Genomic DNA, 23,274 nt, shown 5'->3' on the forward strand with positions numbered 1-23,274 from the left:
GTGGCACACGCGGTGGCGCGCGGGCCGCGGCATCATTATTACGACATAATTTTGGATTTTCCGACACATCAAATGAATTACGAAATTTTTTAGGCGTGAAACCGGGGTTATGAAAAATGTAAAAAACGTTAATTCGGGGGAATATTTGTATGAGAATGTATGAAAAAAAAAAGGGTTCTGAACATTTTGGTGTAAAAAGCAAGAAAACGTAAAATCTATATTTTTAATTTGTGATTAAAAATTCATTTTTATTTAACGCTTGTGTGGCTGTGATGTCACACTAGTCTACATACGATACAATACTTAATATATCATTTTATTTATTTAAATGATAAAGTTAAAATGTAAAGTTTAAATGATAAAATAAGTGTCTATCGCAAGAGGCTAAATTAGCAGTTCATAATGGAGTTCTGGTACCAACCCTAATGTATGGAAGCGAAGCATGGAATTGGAAAAAAGGGACGAAAGTAGACTGAATGCTGTTGAAATGCGATCCCTCAGGCGAATGTGCGGAAAAACAATGTATGATAGGTGCCCTAATGTCGAAATTAGAGCAGAATGCAAGGCTGAGTTAAGCATTATCGACAAAATTAAGAAAGGTCTTTTGCGATGGTTCGGTCATGTGGAGCGGATGAAGGAACGGCTAAAAAGATTTATGATGCGAATGTGTCTGGTTGTAGAAGTCGAGGAAGGCCGAGAAAGACGTGGCATGATCAAGTACAACAAATTCTTGAAAGTGGTCATGTGAAAAGTCGGAATAATCGACGTGCGTGCATGAGAAGATGTATGAATGTGAAGGAAGCAAAGGAAGTGTGCCAGGACAGAGTGGTGTGGCGTTCTATCCTCTCTGCCTACCCCTCCGGAGAAATGGCGTGATGGTTAGTTAGTTAGTTAGTTAAATGATAAAGTTGTAATTTTCCTAATCTTCAAATGGACATTTTCACACCGGATTTAGAAAGTAAAATTTGTATAAATATGCTGGTTTTTAATACAAAAAATATTTACCCTCACTATGTCGAAGAATAATTATACATACGAATGAAAATGATGCCAATACCACAACAAATCTGTTTTCAGTAAAATATATATAATATATATATAATAATATATTTATACAGTTATAATAAGAAAGAGCACGAAAATAGAACTTATAACAAAGAAGACAGAGGCGCTATTCTTTGTCCGGTGTTTGTGTGAAAGAGACAAAAAAAATAGAAGAGATTCGTTCAATCAGCTGGTTATTGGCAGTAGGCGAGAGTGCTATTAGAAAACGGGAATCAAGTTGGGGTAGAGTGGTGTTCGAACCACGGACCTTTGAGCCGTGAGTCCGAGACACAAGCCACGGGACCACAACCTGATTCAAAATCCGCTTTCATACAGTCGTCCATGTATAGGTTAAACAATCATGGCGACATCCACATACACATCCCTGTTTTTGGGACCCTTGGGATCGCAAACCACTCGTAAACTCTATATAGATGAAATAAATCTTATTTTTACTTTAAGGACAAGAAGCAAAAGGGTATTTATAATATTAAGGGGACATACCAGACGTGCTATGGTGAGATTTGTCCATTTGCTTCAGTTCCATCTGATCGTGGTGTATCCAAAGGTCCGGGGGTTTGATATTTGAAGCGTTCGATTTCTGGTACGTACTGTGAAACAAATTGAAAACATAAATTTATAATCTCATACAGTAGATAAATCTAAAATCAATAGATTCAGCATGTTGAACACATTAATATAACGTAGCTGAATGTAAATACTGAGCAATGCAGTTAGTCATATATTGCTAAACAAAACTATATTGTTTATTAGTTAAGGTATAACTATAGTCCTTAAAATGTAGCTTGATTAGAATGACATTTGTCAGAAAAAGTGACGACATAACTTTGTAGTAACGTCTAAGGAGTTATATTGACACACGAAAAATCATTCGTATCTGGCGTGGTAATTTATTTTATTAATACAATGCTTAACACATAAATCAACATAAATATATAAATTGAGATTTAAAACTAAAAAAAAACTAAAATTAACCTAATTATTAACGAAGTTTTTGCAAAAACGTTAGAGATGGACAAATTTATCAATGTAAATTGATAGAATAAAAAAATAATTCATTTGATGTTGTACATGAAAAAAATATAAATGTCTTATTTTTTGGTGAATAATTGTCTTAAACACACTATAACAGGCTTGTTTTTGCGTCTTTTATATCAATGGAAACAGAGTTTCATGATTGCATGAAATAACTGATAAAATCGGTTGGATCAGTGATCAGTAATTTCCCATCACTAATGAAATTAGTTTGACAGCTGTCATTCTAATCAAGCTATATTTTAAGGACTTTAGTTAGGGTATAACTAGATGTTCAAATTTTATTTGTACAACTTTCTAAACAGCCCTACGGCCCATTTTTGGAATCGACAATATTGAGTCACGAGTTCCCTACCTCTTGGCTCTGGTGTCAGGGCTCGGAGTGGGGTTGGAGCCGTTCCTCCGGCAGCAGATAATGGTGGTCGCCACGGTTCCCACTATCAGCAGCGCCAACACGCCCACTCCGACGTACACGTACACCGAGAATCCCTGGCGGGGCTCTGTAAAACAACGACAAAACTGCGTGAACAAAGCCGAAAGACCGTCCGGACAGTGAGATCCTGCAAATGTGAAGAGGTCACTCGGTTTTTAAGGGTTCTCCTGAGGTTAGATGACTCCCATAATCCAGTTCTTGTGGACAAAAATAACAATTTAGACAAACTCAAAATACTGTTAAATAAATAAATTAGAATCTGGATTGGGTTGTGGTTCCGTGGCTAGTGTTGCACACTCACAGATCAGAGGTCCGGGGTTCGAACCCTACTGCACCCGAACTTGATTCCCATTTTCTAACAGTGAGTTATTTACGATTCATTCAAATGGCACCAAAATCGAAGTATTTGAGTCAATCATATAAATGCAAATATTTATACACGGTTTTTCAGGGCCAAACCGCGAAACTTCAGAGGAACATTTTACATGGTAAGCTTTAAAAAAAATCTTAATAAAATTTTTCCAAAATGCAATTTTTTTTATAATATCAAAATGGAGTAAATCTTTAATTTCTTGGACGAGCATCCCTCCCGCAACCCCCTTCCCCTCTTCAACAAAAAAATAACATAAAAAACGTATTTTACTAACGAAGCGATACGCACCAAACGCGGACAAGTGAAGCGGCTGGGTAGGAAAGGGGTGGGGGTTTGTGGAGGGACTGCTTGTCTGAGAAATTAAGGATTTACTACATTTTAAGATGATGAAAAAAAAAAAAAAAAATGACTTTTTGGAAAAAATTATTAGGATTTTTTTTAAAGCTTACCAGGAGGAATGTCCCTCTGAAGTTTCGCGGTCTGGTCCAGAAAAACCGTGTATATATATTTTTTTTTTATGTATATATTTGGACCCCTTTAGTAGCCTTACGTGTCATGTACAAGGCTAAGGTACCCGGAAAAAATCGTTTTTATTTGTCTTGGAAATGGGATGATCGATCACCGATTTTGGTTAATTACCTTTATGAGTCCAATCGCCATTGTCGCAAAGTCCAAGAACAATGGCGCGTGATAACTACATTTAACGACAATGTGGAGATGTGTAAGGATATTCCATCTTTCCTGCATTCTGCTTCGAGAAATTGTCAATATTTGTGTACATAATGTTTGTTTACCCAATAAAATAAATAAGAAAATATTAATTACCTTTTCCATATGAAACTGTATCGGCTTCTTCAATACCATTACCTACGGAAACAAAAAGTACACAAAATAAAATAAAAAACAAAAAAAAGACCAAACGCATTAAGATTATATTTTTAATTGAATCGGCATTCACTTCGTAACACTTCATTATAAATTATTATGAAAATAAAACTTTGTTATCAGTGTTACACAATTTTATTCTTTTACAAGAACACAACTATAGTTTCGGGAGAGCACTCCTCCCATCGACGGGTGATTTAAAACTTTTTCGGGAGTTTTAAATCACCCGTCGATGGGAGGAGTGCTCTCCCGAAACTATAGTTGTGTTCTTGTAAAAGAAAAAAATTGTGTAACACTGATAACAAAGTTTTATTCGCATTAAGATTACTTCACAAAGATCAACCTGTGAAAGAATTTAGAAGTTCAGTGGTTTTTGAAAACAAACAACAAACAAACAAACCATCACGCCGTTTCTCCGTAGGGGTAGGCAGAGAGGATAGAACCCCATAACACTCTATCTTGGCATACAGACCTCGCTTCCTCTACATTCATACATCTTCTCATGCACGCACGCCGATTATTCCTACTTTTGACATGTCCATCTTCGAGTACTTGATGAACTCGATCGCGCCATATCTTTCTCGGTCTTCCTCGTTCTCTGCATCCATCAACATTCGCATCGTAGATCCTTTTAGCCGTTCTTTCGCTGTCCATTCGTTCTGCATGTCCAAACCAACGCAGCACCCCTTTCTTGATGCTGTCAATAATGCATGTCTCAGCCTTACACACTTCACGGATCTCGACATTTGTGCACCTATCTTACATCGTTTTACCACACATTCGCCTGAGGGATCGCATTTCAACAGCATTCAACCTACTTTCACCATCATTTTTCCAATTCCATACTTCGCTTCCATACATTAGAGTTGGAACTAGAACTCCGTTGTGAACTGCTAATTTAGCCTCCTGCGATAAACATTTGTTTGCCAAAGTAGATTTAAGTGCACCATTTACCCTATTCCCGGCACGCATCCTCTTTTTAATATCTTTCTCGGCCTTTCCGTCCCTAGTAAACGTACTTCCCAGGTATACAAATTCTTCTACCTGATTCAGAATATCTCAGTTCACGCTGATCTCACATTTAGTTATATTTTCATCCCTAGATTTATTTCAACAGAGAGGGAAAAAGTTTTCGAGAAGAAATTTGGAAGTCTAGGCATTTCCCTCTCTGTTGAAATAAATCTAAATATGAACAACTCCCTAGGGAGGAAATCCAGCCAGTCTGCAAGCATTTGGACATAATCAAACATTGTTGATATTTTCATCCCTTTCAAAAACCATCACTTTGGATTTATCAACATTCATTAGCAAATCGCTTTTCTTGCATACATCGTAGACTTTTGTTACCAAGAATTGAACAATACCCTACACTAAATATATCGGGATACGTGGGAATAACTATTGCAAAGGTTCATGAAGTCTGTTTAATACGGCATTACAAGTATACTCTGTCCGTGAATTGTTGCTACAAAACGGTGGCACCTGTCTAGTCATTCTTCCAGGCACCCTGAAGGTGATGAGAGGTAATAGTTCAGGGCAATCCCATATTGAATTAACAATTTTGAATAAATTAAAAAGGTGTATGATTTTTCTTATATCGTTAAGTTTTAACAAATTTAATGTTTTTAGTAAAAAATCGTAATTAAAAAATTCATGACTGATTCTAATATTCAAAATAAATTAATGTAAAATCTGTAATTGGTCTTACTAATTGAAATTGTTTTCTTGTACTGTGAGTTTGTCAAAAAGACCGTACGAATTCCACAATGCGTAAAGAAATCTCGCGTTGTCCTTACCGGCGGGCGTGGTGTACGGCACGTGGTGGCTGAAGGGCCCGTAGCCGCGCGCGTTGCGCGCCTGCACCTTGAAGTGGTACTGCGTGGCCGCGCGCAGCGGGCGCACGGCGGCCGCCGTGCCGCCGCCCACCACGGCCTGCACCACCCAGTCGCGGTCGCGCTTGTTGCGGTCCGTCGTGTACAGGATCACGTAGCCTGGGGAGAGAAAGACGGCCATGTTTACCGACGCCGGCGGAAGTTAGAGCCGAAGGCGAAATGTACAAGGTCAACAGGGGTGAAGCTAATGTCCGCACTACCAACTCTTTTGGGAGGGAAAAAAATTGAGAAGAGAATATGGAAGTCTAGGCATTTACAGGGCTTATGGCCTGTCATTGGCTGGTTTAAGTGGCCACTTTACACACTGTGTAACATTCACCATTCTGCCCATGTTTGAACATCCGCATTTCCTCAACTCTTCCATCTGTTGACTTTTTTGAAGTAAAAGAGCTGAAACCTTTATCATGTGGGTGAGATTCATCCGGTTGAACCTTTATCATGTGTAAAGTGGCCACTTAAACCAGCCAGTGATAGGTCATAAGCCCTGTAAATGCCTAGACTTCCATATTCCCTTCTCAATTTTTTTCCCTCTCTGTTGAAATAAATTTAAATATGAAAAACTTCCTAGGGAGGAAATCCAGCCAGTCTGCAAGCATTTGGACATAATCAAACATTGTTGAAGTACACTATATTTTGAATGCCTTAACCCCAGTGCGGGTTTTTTCTCCTAGATTAAACTTACAGATTACACAAATTATTTGAAGATTCTTGATTTGGAAAACAGTATTTCAAACATTATTTCTTAAGGGCTGTTTTTCTTCGAGATGGTACTTTTGACATAAGACCATAATTACTTTCATGCGTCATTTTGCAGGACATATGGCGCTCGACGCGGCCGTTTTTAGCACTATCCTAGAACAATTTGGCCTATTGACATTTTGATTGAATACCTAATATTCACTGAATTCATAGTGCTATTACTTAATTATTTTTTAATGAGTTATGTATTAAAGTAATGGATAATATATCTATTTAATATAATAAATCTCGAAGTTACGTCGTTTGAGTTGATTTCATGGATGAGAGTTGTTGTATCACACAGAACCGAGAAAAATATCAATTCATCGTATATATTACTTACATTATATTATGTACCTCCTATGTAGGTACAAATATATGATATTTTTTTATAGCTTACCTGTAAATAAAATCACCATTCGCCGCTGCTTTATTGTTCAACTGTTTGCCCTCTTCTAGAATATGCCTCCGTGGTCTGGCCTCCATTCCATGTGAATTGCATAAATCACATTGAATCAGTCCAACACCAAAAGTAGCGCGGATGCTTGGACCAGAGAGAGGTAACTATTCATATGCTGATATAGAGTCAATGTTCAATATTTCTAGTCTACAAAAATGTAGAACTAATATTGGCTCCATATATATGTTCGGCATACTAAATGGTTTAGCCCTGTAGATGCCTAGACTTCTATATTACCTTTTCTTAAATGTTCTCCATCTCTGTTGTAATATGTTAATATAAACAGCTCCCCGGGGAGTTGAATCCAGTGCTTGTCTACAAAAATTTGGACAAACTCAAAATATTGTTGTTAAATGGTTTGATCGATGTGCCATCATTACTGGGATGGGTAAAATTCCATATTACGATTTGTAGGTTGAGAAACAATGAAGTACTGTTCATCGATCGGCATAGAACAAACTATGGCCTTAATTCTCCAATGACCCATCTTTGTCGTATTGTTAACTCGAGACAAGATCATCTGGACTTCTTTGATTTAAGTTTACAGCGATTTAAACGAGCACTAAATAAATAGTCCAGATCGTGTCTCGATGTCCCTTATGTTTGTCAATGCTTCTTTCTTATTTTTTAATGCTTTTAACTGTTATTATATTGTAATATTATTACCCTGCGTTAAGTACTGAATTTACATTTTCTATACTGGCAACTCATATAAGACAGTACATATCCCGTTCCTTCCCAAATCCTTCCTATTTCAAATTCTTGCGCTTCTACCGTCCTCTGAGCAAGTCACATTTGAAAAGTTGTCTCTCTGATAAATCTTTATCATATACTGCGTCAGCATATTCGTACAAAGTGAAGTTAGTGTGTTATAAATAGACTAAATTGTACAGTTCATCAACATCTACATGATATCGGTATCCGTGCTGCGGCAATAGTGAAGTGCTCCATATAAGAAACAATCGGAAGAACTTTAAAAGTGAGTAACAATTTCCATACAGTCCACAAAACTCTTATACCCGCTGTTATCAGTGCTCAATGCCTGAAAGGCATTGAACTGACCAAACACCCTGTTAATTGTAGTATAAATGGACTAGACTTATAAATATATCAATAAATTTTCCCTTCATGGATTGTCGGCCGTACCGGAAACCGAATTATAGGGGGGTTACCCGCACTTTAACAGAGACAGGATATTCAAGAAGAGGAAGAGGTTAACCTGTGATGGCGCCGTTGGCCTTGGTGGGCGGCAGCCATTGCAGCGTCACGGCAGACGACGATGCCGAGGGCAGCGCGCGCAGCTCGCGCGGCGCGGAGCTCGGGGCCGCCTCCAGCGTGCTGTTCACCACAACCATGGACCAGGGCGACTCCCGGTTACCTGGACAGGCGAGAGGAATGAGTTAGAAACGAGATCCCAAATGGCGACAAAATTAAGTTAGCCGGAAAACTTAAAATTTCTCGCAACTGGGAGGGAAAACATTTTTGAGAAGGGAACGACAGGAACCAGCCGATGACAGGTCATAAGCCCCGTAAATGCCTAGACTTCCATATCCCCTTCTCAAAAATGATTTCCCTCTTTGATGCGACAAATTTAGAAATCCAGCCTGTCTGCAAACATTTGGCCATACATGTAACGAAATTTTGTTAAGTCGAAATTTTCCATAATTATTTTTTTAAACGAAAACAGATCTTACTACAAAGATATATCGAGTTTCGTATTTATGTGATATCATAGCCACCACAAGTATTAAGTTACTTGAAAAGTAAGGTTAGGTTAGTTTACTAGTAAGGTTAGGTTAAGTTAGGTTACTAAAACGATTAGGTTAGTTTACTAGTAAAGTTAGGTTAGGTTACCAAAAAGGTTAGGTTAGTTTACTAGTAAGGTTAGGCTAAGGTTAAGTTACTAAACATATTAGGTTAGTTTACTAGTAAAGTTAGGTTAGGTTAGGTTAGGCTACTAAAAAGATTATGTTAGTTTACTAGTAAAGTTAGGTTAGGTTACCAAAAAGGTTAGGATAGTTTACTAGTAAGGTTAGGTTAGGTTAAGTTACTAAAAATATTAGGTTAGTTTACTAGTAAAGTTAGGTTAGGTTACTAAAAAGGTTAGGTTAGGTTAGGCTACTAAAAAGGTTAGGTTAGGTTAGGTTACTAAAAGATTAGGTTAGTTTACTAGTAAAGTTAGGTCAGGTTACCAAAAAGGTTAAGTAAGTTTACTAGTAAGGTTAGGTTAGGTTACTAGTAAAGACAGGTCGGGCGACGGGCAGCTCACCTTTGACCACTTTGACGGTGAACTCGTACTGCGTAAACGGGCGCAAGTCGTCCAGCATGCAGTTGAGGTGCGAGGTGTTGAAGTACTTCTGCCTCTGGGAGCCGACGGCGCTGTAGCGCACCACGTAGAACCGCTGGTCGGTCACCATCTGCAACAGGCGACGACATTCACTAGGAAGACGGGGTTTCGAGGAGCGAGTACGTCACAACTGAACCAGACAGCGAAAGGTCATCATCCAGACTTCTAATTTACGTACTTAGGAATGTTCTCCCTCGCATCTTCTGCAGTTCACTCCTAGGCCGCGATTATAAAAGCTATCTTCATCGGTACATGCCGAGACGATACACTTAACTTCTGTACTATCTCGGCATGTTCTAATCGAATCCCACCAATGAATGACCCCAAAAATGTGGTTGGCATTCCTTACTTAATTAAAATTGTAAAAAGTTCTCATTTATATTTCAAATAGGCTTCTGTGATAAAAAGTAGCCACTTCAAAGCGATTATAAACTCCAATAAATCCCAACTCAAGCAAAAATGCGTTCTCTTGAACATGATTTTTGACAATTACCAAGACGGTATGCTTAACTTTCGTCTGTATTTTAATTTATATTTTTTTGTTTATTTTTCCATACATATTATTTACATAGAAATATAATTACAAAAATACACTTTAGAAAAATACATCTTAAAATTAAGCCACAACATGAATTGTAAAAAAAGCCCACAAAGACTGAGGCGTCTGAGCGTGGGCCATTCCTTTTTTAATTATTAAAAAGTTTATAGCATATAATAAGGTATGACATGACCGTGAAAAGAAAAGAAAAAGAAAAGCATTTATCAACAATATTTTGAGTTTGTCCAAATTTTTGTAGACAAGGACTGGATTCAACTCCCTGGGGAGCTGTTTATTTTAACATATTACAACAGAGATGGAGAACATTTAAGAAAAGGTAATATAGAAGTCTAGGCATCTACAGGGCTTATGACCTGTCGATGGCTGGTTTAAGTGGCCACTTTACACACTGTGTAACATTCACCATTCTGCCTATATTTGAACATCTATATTCCTTCAACCAGCCATCGACAGGTCATAAGCCCTGTAGATGCCTAGACTTCTATATTACCATTTCTTAAATGTTCTTCATCTCTGTTGTAATATGTTAATATAAACAGCTCCCCAGCAGGGAGTTGAATCCAGTCCTTGTCTACAAAAATTTGGACAAACTCAAAATATTGTTGAAAAATTACCTGGTCCATGAAGAAGTATAGAAATTGAAAAAATAACATTTTCAGGCGTTGCCTAGTATGTAGGTGAAATAATTCAATTAGATGAATCTCACCCGCATAAATAAAGGTTTCAGCTCTTTAACTTCACAAACATCAACAGATGAAAGAATTGAAGGAATATAGATATTAAAATATGGGCAGAATGGTGTATGTTGAACAGTGTGTAAAGTGGCCACTCAAACCAGCCATCGACAGGTCATAAGCCCTGTAGATGCCTAGACTTCTATATTACCCTTTCTTAAATGTTCTTCATCTCTGTTGTAATATGTTAATCAAAGCATTTATTTTTAATTTCAATTAATTTTTTTTTTAGAGAATGCGTCTTTCTGTTCCTTCCATGCTAATCCAAGACCTCAAACCTACTTTAAACTCTACCAGAGATTTGATGTTCTGTAGTTCCTTAGTCGGAAGATTGAAGGATCTTGGGCCAACATTTGTATTTATCTACCGAGCGAATGACTCGATGCGCACACTCAGGAAGATAGCAAAACAGATGGAAAAAAATACAATAATAAAAATGATTCTTAATGGTGGCAACGTTTTTACAACTCGATGCTCTTAAATTTTTTCAAACATCATTACCTGCGACTTGGTCAGGGTCGTGTCCGTCCAGTACACGACGGCCGTCGTGCCGCTGAGCACGTCGGCCTTGACGCCCACGGGCGGCACGAGGCCGGGCCCCCGTCCCCGGCCCCCGCCCTCCGCGTCGCCGCCGTCCTTGTCGTCCTCGTCGTCGCCCTCGTCGACGTCCAGGTCCCCGTCGGCCTCGCTGGGGTCCTTGCTGCGCACGGTCGCGTACACGGGCGGCCCCTCGCCCACCTGGTTGCTCGCGCGGAGGGTTATCACGTATTCCGAGTTCGGCTCTGCGAAAAGATCATTTGTCGCACGTATAAACATGAAGATAAACCAGATCACACAGACCAGAACTCGTGACGTCACGAGAGGTTCAAGTTTAGGACAGCTTAGTTTTGGTATTTAAATTTGTTGCAACAGAGAGGGAAAACATTTTTGAAAAGGAGCATATGGGAGTCTAGGAATTTACAAGGCTTATTACCTGTCATTGGCTGGTTTAAGCGGCCACTTTACACACTGTGTAACATTCACCATTCTGCCTATGTTCGAACATCCATATTTCTTCAACTCTTACATCTGTTGACTTTTGTGAAGTAAAAGAGCTGAAACCTTTATCATGCGGGTGAGATTCATCCGGCTGAACCAGTTCACCTACTAGGCAACGCCTAAAAACAATTTTCCATTTTTTTTTTATACTTCTTCTTTTATCAGGTAATTCACAGTAATTCACTCAATAATACAAACCAATGACAGGTCATAAGCCTTGTAAATGCCTAGATTCCCATATTCCCCTTTTTAAAAATGTTTTCCCTCTCTGTTGCGACAAATTTAAATATGAACAGCTTCCTAGGGAGAAAATCCAGCCAGTCTGCAAGCATTTGGACATGTTCAAAACATTGTTGAAATCCTCTTCTGCTTCTTCTTCCTCTTGGTCTAGGTCGTGTGACCTGTTTGTGACGGGGGCTCTCCTGGTATGAGGACATCCAGAAGTCCATCTTTTCAGCGGCCTTCCAAGTTTTATTCATTTTAACAAATAAGTAACATACATAATTGTATTTTTGTTCCCGCAAAGCCGAAGCTTGTCTGCGAGTTACATTACATTTTATTTTTTTTAAATTTATAAGTAAGTACATAGTTTAATAATAATTGAAGAATAAAATATATTTATACACTTAAGTTTCACTCGCTGTTTAATAATTTTTTGACTATTTTTTAAAATGAAATTAGGTTTTTTTCTTCACGATTTTTAGCTGGTATTAAATTGTACAGTTTTGGTACTACACTACCCATTGTTCTGTCACCATAGTAGTTTTTCTGTCGCGGTACCATCAGCTGCTGTGCCGATACTTGTCGGGTCACGATCTGGTGGTTTATTTTGGATTTAAAATTGCAATCGAGGAAATGATCTGTCATTATCTTATACTGACACTGTTTGTTAATTGGCAAAACGTTAACAAAATCAAATAATATTTTATTGTTGTCTTTTGCCTCATTCTTTATTTTTACAGGTACGATAATTTTTAAAATTTGTACCTGTAAGTTCAAGACTCTATCCGAATAAGATTTAAAACTTAGTCCCCATATTCTTAATCCATATTGAATAATTGGGTCTGGTTAATAATAATAATGGTTAATAACTGAGGTGGTTAATTTAGGGATTTTTCATTTTTGCATGCGTTTACGCTTTGCTTCATATCTGGGCACACTGATGATCAAACGTCACATAAATATGAATACGTGAAATCAAATATGATGGTTTTCATTTTGAATATTATTGCGACCTCGAGGCATTGTCTTCAGTCTAAACTGCGGAACTTCCCCATTTCCTCCCATCAGCATCTCGGTTCCAGTCTACTCACCGAGTCCCGTGATGGTGAAGTGGCGCACTTGCTCGCCGAGACTCTTGAAGTAGACGTCGGGGATGCCCTTCCCCCAGGTGAGGATGTACCCGCTGACTCGCGTGTTCTGGTTGCGGAGGGGCGGGCCCCACGACACGTATATGGAGTCCGATCCCGCTTGAGCTAAGAAAAAATAAACACAACATTAACCTTTAAAAGAACCTGATGAAAAATCCCTAATAATGTCTGGATAATTTATATAGCGCCATTTTTGTGAAAATCACCTCAAGGGCGCTGTTCAATAAATAAATATCCCAACACGTCTTGCAGCTACAGAGCGCATGGACGGTTGGGATTCTAGTTCCTTGTCTCCAATTATGATATATATGAGCTAGATAACAGCACGTCTTGCAGCTACAGAGCGCATGGACAGTAAGAAATCTAGCCCCTATTTACATTTTTATTTGACAATGAAGTTTAGAGTTTAAGTGATAATTTAAAAACGAAATAAAAAGCAAATTTGTAAAACTAGAAGTTAGATAACAACAAGTCTCGCAGCTACTGGCGCACGGACGGTTGAAATTCTAGACCCCATTTACTAAATTTAGATATTTGATAACATTTACATGATATGATAAAAATAATATGATAGCTAACATCACAAAAAGTCTTGCAGCTTCAAAACGCATCGACAAATGGAATTTCAACAACATAAGAATGATTTTAATAGTTTAACACACTAGAAATATAGGATTTCCGTTGTTTCATTTAGTTCTAAAGTTTATCCTAATAATTAAAAGAATTTAAGTTAAAATTAACTAGATTGCCTTGTAATATTATGTTGAGAGGAAGGGGTATATAATAATGAAAGAGTGCTTGATCAAATTCCCATGTAGGTTTTATAGTCTTTTAACAAATAAAGGTCTTAAGTTAATTCTTAATACTACGGACTTATAACTAAACTTAATACAACCAAAAAAACGATCTGGAGGCAGCAGCATCTAGCTGCGGCGAGGGCGCGCGGTAAGCGCGTAGGCGGCGTCGTGTCTGTGGACGACGCGTGGAGCTGCGTGTTGCAGGCGGAGTTGTTTGCGGCGGCAGCGTCCAGCTGCGGCGAGGGCGCACGGTTAGCGCGTAGGCGGACGTCTTGTCGACGACGCGTGGGGCTGCGTGTTGCAGGCGGAGTTGTTGTTTGCGGCGACAGCATCCAGCTGCGACGGGGATGCGTGGTTAGCGCGTAGGCGGACGTCTTGTCGACGACGCGTGAGGCTGCGTGTTGCAGGCGGAGTTGTTTGCGGCGGCAGCGTCCAGCTGCGGCGGGGATGCGTGGTTAGCGCGTAGGCGGACGTCTTGTCGACGACGCTTGAGGCTGCGTGTGGCAGGCGGAGTTGTTGTTTGCGGCGGCAGCATCCAGCTGCGGCGGGGATGCGTGGTTAGCGCGTAGGCGGACGTCTTGTCGACGACGCGTGAGGCTGCGTGTTGCAGGCGGAGTTGTTTGCGGCGGCAGCGTCCAGCTGCGGCGGGGACGCGTGGTTAGCGCGTAGGCGGACGTCTTGTACATGGCTGCAGGCGGCCACGTGGTGAAAGCTGACAGACTGGGCCATGAAACTTCGAAGGTCCGGAGTTTGGAGATTCAACCGAAAGGCTGGGACAAGTCCGAGTACTTGTCCTGCGACGAGTTTCGCGACTTTCTTCTCCCGACTAAAAACTCCCTCGACTATCTTCCCTCAACTGAAAACACTTCGGAGGTCCGGAGACCTGCCACTCAACTAAAAAAACTTAAGGGCTGTGGCCCATTTTATAGACCCACCCGATCGTGTCTGTCTCCTTTCCCCCTCACACATATAGCACAATTAGAATGTTGTCCTTTTTCAACCCTTATTACTACACAAATCTTACATCTAAACTTATATCCAACAAAACTATAATAATATTTATATTTATAATTAACTTACACTAACTTAATTAAATCAACTTAAATACAAACATGGAGATTAAGATATAATTTATTTATAATTTCGCCTCGTGGTTGATGGTTGATAGAGGTTCCTGGACCGGAACCTGAAGCGTAAGCTGATCGCCTTACCTTCTATGTAAATGGGAATCACTTAACGAACTGATCCGGTGCTATATGCACCACCCAGTGCGGATAGAGAAATGAGGATGAATAAAGATATGCATGTCGAATAAAGCGTCGGGTTCGATTCCCGGCAAGGAAGATGTGAAAATTGATTTTTAATTTAAATTCTAGGCTGCACTGTTTTTATCGTTCCTTGATTGGAACCCGAAGCGTAAAACTGACCATCTTGCCTCCATACATATGAGTGACCGGAATATCTGTCGACCGTGTTAGTACCCTATGCATCTTTCGGCATGCAGATAATCCGAGCAAGGTTTCTCACGTTCCGGAGACGGGAAGTTTTACATTTTATGATGGGGTAGGATTAAGTCCGGTCCCTTGGAAGAATTTCGGGATTTACTTCGTTGTACGGAGTCGTGTTTTATTGACCTCTGTTAATAAGTGCAAAAACCCAAGTATTTAACCGTGGCTAGTTGCAAGGAATTTACTTTAGCTTTCAAAATTTCCCAAAACGCACGTGTATGATTATTTATCACTATCGGCATCCTTAGTTAAAAACCCAATTTTATTATTTACTTATTTTTGCCAATGGTTTTATGGGTAAACACCGCTTTGGTGTTTTTCCATACATCAAGTTAATAATAAAAAATAATTTTAAAAAACGCAATAATAATACATTGAGAAAAGAACTAGTAAGTATGGCAATTAAGTGAACATGTAACAGCACAAAAAGTAAAATATAAAAAACTAAACAAAGATAGCATTCCTTAATTTATTATAAAGGTTAACAAGACAATAGATGATACTCAAACTCAAACTTGTCCCTGTTTTATTTTGGTATGTAGTAAACAGGATTTTTTGCCATAATGTCCGATACATTCCCATATGTAAATGATAAATAATCATAAACATTATTGGACACTACTGGTAACACTGAACTCCAGGCTGTTCACACTAACCAACTCAACACGCCACCAGCAGCTACCGAACAGAAGTCAGCGAAGCCAGACCTTCTCCAATCAGTTTAATATTATTGATAAGTCAAGTCAAAAACTTAGAAATAACATTGACTCCATGTTTATGTTTAATTTCCTGAATGGCTTTATTGACATACCATCGTTACTGGAACAAGTGGCATTCAATGTTCCGATGCGCCGGTTGCGAAATAATAATGCGCTGTTCCTCGATCAGCACAGCGCAAACTATGGCTCGCATGCACCAATGTCCCGATTGTGTCGTATTGTAAACTCGAGACAAGATCTGGACTTTTTTGGTGTAAGTCTTTATAGATTAAAAAAATCACCGTTTCTATCTTATATTTACGGGTTCGTATCACACGATCGTCAGTCATTGATAAAGAAGTACGTTTATAGAGTATGGTGTATAGAACACTATGGAATCTAGTGAAAAAATAAGTAGTTGACCCATACGAAAATACAACCAACGCATGTCTGCAATTGAGACTGGCGCCCAACGTGGAGCTGAATTGTTTCAATCTTATATTTATGGGTTCGTATCACACGACCGTCAGTTTTTGATAAAGAAGTACGTTTATAGAGTCTGGTGTATAGAACACTATAGAATTTAGTGCAAAAAAAATAGTGGACCGATACGAAAACACCACCAATACATATTTCCAATTGAGAACGTCATCCTACACTGGCGCCTAACGTGGTACTGAACTGTTTAAATCTTATATTTATGGGTTCGTATCACACAATCGTCAGTCATTGATAGAGTATGGTGTCAGAACACTGAAATCTAGTGGGGAAAAAAATAATGGACCCATACGAAAACACCACCAATGCATATTTCGTATTAAGAACGTCATCCTACACTGGCGCCCAAACAGGTGCTGAACTGTTTCAATTTTATATTTATGAGTTCGTATCACACAATCGTCAGTCATTGATAGAGTATGGTGTCAGAACACTGTGAAATCTAGTGGGGGAAAAAAATAGATGACCCATACAAAAACACCACCAACGCATATCTCCAATTGAGACTGGCGCCCAACGTGGAGCTGAATTGTTTCTATCTTATATTTATGGGTTCGTATCACACGATCGTTAGTCTTTGATTAAGAAGAACGTTTAAAGAGTTTGGTGTATAGAACACTGTGAAATCTAGTGAAAAAAAATAGTGGAACCATACGAAAACACCATCAATGCATATTTTCAATTGAGAACACTGGCGCCCAACGTGGAGCTGAACTGTTTCAATCTTATATTTGCAGGTTCGTATCACACAATCGTCAGTCTTTGATAGAGTATGGTGTAAAGAACACTGGAATCAAGTGATGATTTGAGATGACGGAACTGTCCATAGATTTCACGCACGCTCAAGGATCAAAACGAGTCTATAGATGTAACAGGAACTATTGTTCACTAATTATCGGCTAGAGTTGGTGGATTAGCCGTTTGCGCTACAAATACATCAAGCGAGCGAGTTGAAAAGAGCCGTCTGAATCAAACCAGCTTTGCGTAGTAGAATAAGAAAGCGTACGTGGCGATTGACGAGGGGAGTGTGAGAGGGTAAGGGATGCGTTGAAAATAAAGATGCGTTTTCTTAACAAGATGAATCAACGTTACACGCTAAAACCGTATTTATGGAGAGTATCGCTACAGCATATAGAAGACAATTGACAGTAATCACCCATTTTTGCTCCCATTTTAAATCTAGTAATAATAATTAAGATAATAATACTTTTCAGCGGGCTCGGTTCCGCGGGGACCTGACTCTCATCCAAGTCATTCTGGAGGGTCTCCACGGTCATCCACTCGGTAAAGGGGCCCGTACCATTCACGTTGAAGGCACATACACGGACCTAGAACAAATCAATATGAATCATTTCATAATTACCAACAAACATTTTCTTTGATATATGGTTTTTCACTCAGTTTAAAAACTGCTCCGATTTTCAAGAGGTTCTTGCCTATCTTGTAATGTAAAATAAAAAAAAACAACTTTGTTTTTAACCACTTATTTTTCATTTTTTCTACCGACCGGTTTCAAAGCTATACAAGCTTCTTTATCAAGGTATACATAACTAATGAATTCTATCCTATTTTATTTTGTCAGTGTTTACTAAATATTACATTAAGAGCTAATAAATCGAGTCTTTTTGTCTTGTAAGGATGGGAAGCGTAATGTGAGATGGATCACCATCATCATCTTCATACCCTTTCCGCACCTAATGGTGCATTTTTTAATATTATTTTTTTTATATGGGAGTTGCTTTATTATTTACCTTGCTTATAATATACAAGGTTACCTAATGGTGCATAGGGTACTGCATTGGTACACCAATCGCAGCGTATCTTGATAATTTTTGTTACATGGAGGTTAGATCGGGTTGTGGTACCGTGGCTAGTGTTGTGGACTCAAGGGCCGGAGATCCGAGGTTCAAACCCCACTCTACCCCAACTTGATTTCCATTTTCTAATAGTGAGTTATTAATTGAAATATTAGGGTAAATTATAAGAACGCTGATATTACTATTTTTTTAAAATCATTTTTTTAAAAATCAGTATTACGTTTCAGGAACCAGTCCAGAGACTATGAAATTTGAATAAATTATTTCATATCAACCATGTCGGGAACCGCACCCGAGACCTTTCTTTATTGCATTTATTAAGTACGAATTGATTGCACTAATTTATACGAAGCAGCGGGCCTCACCTGGTAAGCGGCGCTGCGGTCCAAGTCCTTGAGGAGCACGCTGCGCGTGTCCGCGGGCGTGGTGAGCAGCGCCGCGCGCGCCCGCCCGGTGTGCGGACGGTAGCGCACCTTGTAGCCCGTCAGGTCCCCGTTGCGGCTGTCCACGGGCGGCGCCTCCCAGCTCACCATCACGCTCTGGGAACGGAGAGGTGTACTATAGAGCGTATTGCGACCTTTATTTTACGAATTGTATCATCGTCGCTAAATTTTGTAATCCTCTTGTATAATGCCAGTTCTCCTATATGGCTGCGAATCTTGGCACCTTACCAAAGCTCAGAACACCAAACTTCTGAGTTTTGAGAGTAAGTGCTTGAGGAGAATATTAGGTATAAGGTGGTTCGATTTTATAACTAACATTGAAGTCCGGAACGGACGCAGCAGCCTCCTATAAAGAGCGTCTTGAGGATGCGGCGGTGGACCTGGCTCGGACACGTGCTGCGCATGCCTCGGGAGAACCTAAACCCAAGTTGCCTCTTCTTTAAACCTGCGGGCTCACGCTGTCCTGGAAGGCCGTCGATGACGATCTTTCGACTCTATTCGGCGGAATTAAGGCGAAAATGCTGGCTGCTGATGGGTCTCCCGGAGGCAACTGGTGATGTCCACATGCTCGCAGGAGCAGGTGTAGAAAAGAAGAAGGACCAGGTATTCTACTATATCGTATGACATGATTGGATTAGTTTGTAGAGACGACAAAGTTTGTTTGTATTTCAGACATTTAAAAGTTGAACATAATTTGTACCCCAAACATGCTAAACATCTAAAAACATGGCTGCCTCGGGAACCAGAATACAATTGATGGATTGGTACATTGGTACAGTTGGTACAGTAGGTACATTTCTTTATTTTTCTTATCATTGTATCTTTTAGTTTTTCTTATGTTATCTTTAATTTTAACTAAATGCATACGGCAGTGCATTGGTACACCAATCGCATCGTATCTTGATCATTTTTGTTACATGAAGGTAAGATGATCAGTCTTACGCTTCAGGTACCAGTCCAGAGACTATGAAATATTCTAGTGTGCAAACACCCATTTAAATAAATACTTCACATCAACCATGTCGGGAATCGAGCCCGAGACCTCTTGCATGGCAGGCTAACGCGCTGACTACTAAACCACGAGGTCGACAAGTTTACTATACAGTCATACAATATTAATTTATACCGTTTATTATTTAAGAATGTATTTTGAGTAAATTTTCCCAGTAACCATTTTTTTACAAATTCATTAAATTAGAAAAATAGCACTCTACGAAGAATACAGATTACCTATAATGACATGTTTAGTGACATCGACATACTACATTGTAAATACCATATTTTATCAGATCAGTTAAAGACATTTTAAATTTATCTCCTGCTTGACTTATAACTTTTAATTTGATTTTTAATTTTGTCTTTCAATTTTAACTTTTTAATTTTAATTCTTAATTTTAACTTTTAATTTAAGCTTTTAACTTAATTTTAATTTAAACTTTTCATTTTAATTTTAACTTTTACTTTTAATTTTAAACATTTGATTTCAACTCTTAATTTATACTTACCTACATCTACTACCTGCATCGAATAATTTATTGTTAGTTGTGATTTTTTTTTACAATTAAATTGAAATGTTCATGGAAGCAGAGAGAGAGGGAGGAAAGTAGAGTAGCTTTACAATGTCTTCTCCTTTTTATGTAATGTTTTTATTTTTACTTTTTTAGAATTAAATTATTTTTCCCCTCTCCTCCTGCATTCATTAGTGTGAAATTAATTGGTCTTACTTTTTTTTATTGTTCTTTTGTACCTTGTTTTATATAAAGACTGTATGATTTCATTAATAAATAAATAAATAAATAAAATTGAATCCGGGTCATGGTTTTGCAATGTTTGGGTAGCAGATTGAATATTTTGGGGCCCAGAAACCTGAAATTTCTTTGCCCAAATTTTGAGTTTGTGATAGACCCCAAGACCCATCCTCTAGTTTGACTTCTGGTAGTGAGGGAGTGTTCCTTTTGGGATTTGGTAGAATAATTTGCTTTCACCAACATTATTATTCTAAAAATATATAATTGCCTTATATCTAGGATCTCAAATTCCTCAAATAACTTGATGCTAGGGTACCTGAAAAGCTTTTTAAAAAAATTTTTAACCATTGATTTTTGAGCGCATTCGAGAGGTTTTAATATCGATTTATTGGTGCCTCCCCATCCTATCAGTGGCGAGCCGTGATTTATTTAATAGGTAATCTATTAAAAATGTTCATTAATTTGTACTACATGTAAGTAATGTAATTATAAATGACTATTTTTTGTAATTCTGTGAAAATCAACTCAAACAACAATTATTATTAAGCACGCGATAAACGTAGTTTTATTCTACACTATTTTAATACAATACTTGCATAAAAGTTTATTAACAAATACCACAATGACATTCCGCAGATATTTCCATTATGATCTGTCATTGACAGTACTGTCAAGACTTGAGCGCTGGCCGATTTCTTTTAAAATGAATAATGCCTAAAACGGCCACTGCGAACGCCACCTGTCCTATGTGATACATAATATGTCAACGGTATCCCATCAAAGAAAAATAGTCCTTCGGAAATAATGTTCGAAATACTAGTTTCTAAATAGAGAATCTTCTAAAAATATTTGTAATCTGCGAGTTTGTTTTAGTACTAAAAAAGCCGACTTGGGTTAAAGACGAAAAATACAGTGTACTTTTTTGTATGGAAGAATAAGCTGAGGTAATCGGCTAGTTTCATCGTTCAGTAAGAATGGGCTGGGCGCGCTTCATAGACATTTTTTTGTAGAAAGATATAAACGGTGATTTATAATAAATGACAATTACTTTATTTTTTTTCCCATAAACATGGTTACTATAATTTATTATTATTTAAAGTCAAATATAATGGTAAGCTGTGCATAATCGCTTACTTTGAAGATTCGCCCCTGCATCCTATTATGCCATAAGTTATAATTGAGTTACATAAACTGCTGCACTTGGATGTATTCCTAATAAATGTAAAAGCCCGTAGGGCGTGTAAAATCATAAATAAATTTAAAAAAATATTGCAAAGCCGCCACGATCCGTTTCCACTCACCGAGCTGGTGTAGGGCTGCAGCGTCAGGTTGAGCGGCGGCAGCGCGGGCGGCGCGCCGGGCGTGCGCCCCTCCTCGCGCCCCGACGGGGGCCCCGCGCCCGCGCCGCCGTCCCCCAGCGCCGCCACGCGCACCGCGTACGCCGTGAAGGGGCGCAGGCCTGCCAGCCGCGCCCGCAGCTCGCCCGTCACCAGGGAGCGCTCCTCGCTCCAATCGCGCTGTAAAAAAGTTTAAGTGGCCACTTTAAGCACCGTCTGACATTCATTATTCTTCCTTTCTTTTCACATCCACATTTCCTCAACTCTTTCATCTGTTGACTTTTGCGAAGTAAAGGCGCTGAAACCTTTATCATGCGGGTGAGATTCATCCGGCTGAACCTATTCACTTACTAGGCGACGCCTGAAAACAATTTTCCTATTATTATACTTCTTACACCAGTTAGTCAATTCAACAATGTTTCGAGTATGTCCAAATGCTTGCAGACTGGCTGGATTTCCTTCCTAGGGAGTAATTCAGATCTAAATTTGTTGCAACAGAGAGGGAAAACATTTTTGAGAACAGAATATGGAAGTCTAACAGTTTAGCAAGATTTAAAGACGGTTTCGAATTACACTATTATTTAGGAAGGTAGGTTTTTATGTACAGTTTATTTTGGCATCAGTTTTGTTTGCGTTTGCCCTCATATTTTGCGATAATTTTCCAAAAATATCACAGTCGACATTTGATATTTTTAGAACGAGGTCTTCAATAAGTATATAATTATTAAGTTGCGAAGCTCGGGAGCGTCGAATGATGAACTGACCTCGCTCCACAGCAGCTGGTACTGGGACACGCTGACCTTAGAGCCGGGCACGGGCAGCGGGGGCAGCCAGGAGACGTCCAGGGCTTCGGGGCCCGCCGGGAGCACGCGCAGCTCGCGCGGCGCCCCCAGCGAAGCGTCCTCCGACTGGGTGCTGATCTCCAGGACCTGACAGAAGTTGATACAGTCGATAACAAAATTTTACTTAAAATGAAAACAACAATATTTTGAGTTTGTCCAAATTTTTGTAGACAAGGATTCAACTCCCCGGGGAGCTGTTAATATTAGCATATTACAACAGAGAACATTTGAGAACAGTTAATATAGAAGTCTAAGCATTTACAGGGCTTATGACCTGTCATTGGCTGGTTTAAGTTACCACTTTATACATTGTGTAACATTCACCATTCTGCCTATATTCGAACATCTATATTTCTTCAATTATTTCATCTGTTGATGTTTGTGAAGTGATTTCGCATTTTGACAGCATTTAACCTACTTTCCTACCTACTTTCATCATTATTTTTCCAATTCCATACTTCGATCCCATGCATTAGAGTTGGCACTAGAACTCCATTGTGAACTGCTAGTTTTGCCTCCTGCGATAAACATTTGTTTGCCAAAGTATATTTCAGTGCACCGTTCACCCTGTTTCCGGCACTCATCCCTCCTTTCCATCCCTAGTAAACATACTTCCCAGATACACAAATTCTTCTGCATGATTCAGAATATCTCCGT

At 39.1% G+C, this 23,274-nt stretch overlaps 1 protein-coding gene across 1 annotated transcript in view; it reads right to left on the reverse strand.

Moving 5' to 3' along the window:
* Positions 1-23,274, reverse strand: part of fra (neogenin protein frazzled) — a gene marked incomplete at its 5' end in the record, with an annotated part of 65,644 nt that overhangs the window by 22,130 nt on the left and 20,240 nt on the right. The window contains 12 exons of the mRNA XM_088236501.1: positions 1,549-1,655; positions 2,456-2,600; positions 3,732-3,773; positions 5,588-5,782; positions 8,101-8,259; positions 9,151-9,298; positions 11,023-11,303; positions 12,873-13,034; positions 17,638-17,758; positions 18,613-18,786; positions 21,740-21,955; positions 22,540-22,704. Of these exons, the coding sequence (XP_088092627.1) occupies positions 1,549-1,655; positions 2,456-2,600; positions 3,732-3,773; positions 5,588-5,782; positions 8,101-8,259; positions 9,151-9,298; positions 11,023-11,303; positions 12,873-13,034; positions 17,638-17,758; positions 18,613-18,786; positions 21,740-21,955; positions 22,540-22,704 (1,915 nt within the window). The remainder of the gene's footprint in view (positions 1-1,548; positions 1,656-2,455; positions 2,601-3,731; positions 3,774-5,587; positions 5,783-8,100; positions 8,260-9,150; positions 9,299-11,022; positions 11,304-12,872; positions 13,035-17,637; positions 17,759-18,612; positions 18,787-21,739; positions 21,956-22,539; positions 22,705-23,274) is intronic.

Source organism: Micrasema longulum, unplaced genomic scaffold (genome assembly GCF_059751315.1).
Source record: "Micrasema longulum isolate JH-2025_06_02 unplaced genomic scaffold, ASM5975131v1 h1tg001563l, whole genome shotgun sequence".
Taxonomy (NCBI): Eukaryota; Metazoa; Arthropoda; class Insecta; order Trichoptera; family Brachycentridae; genus Micrasema; species Micrasema longulum.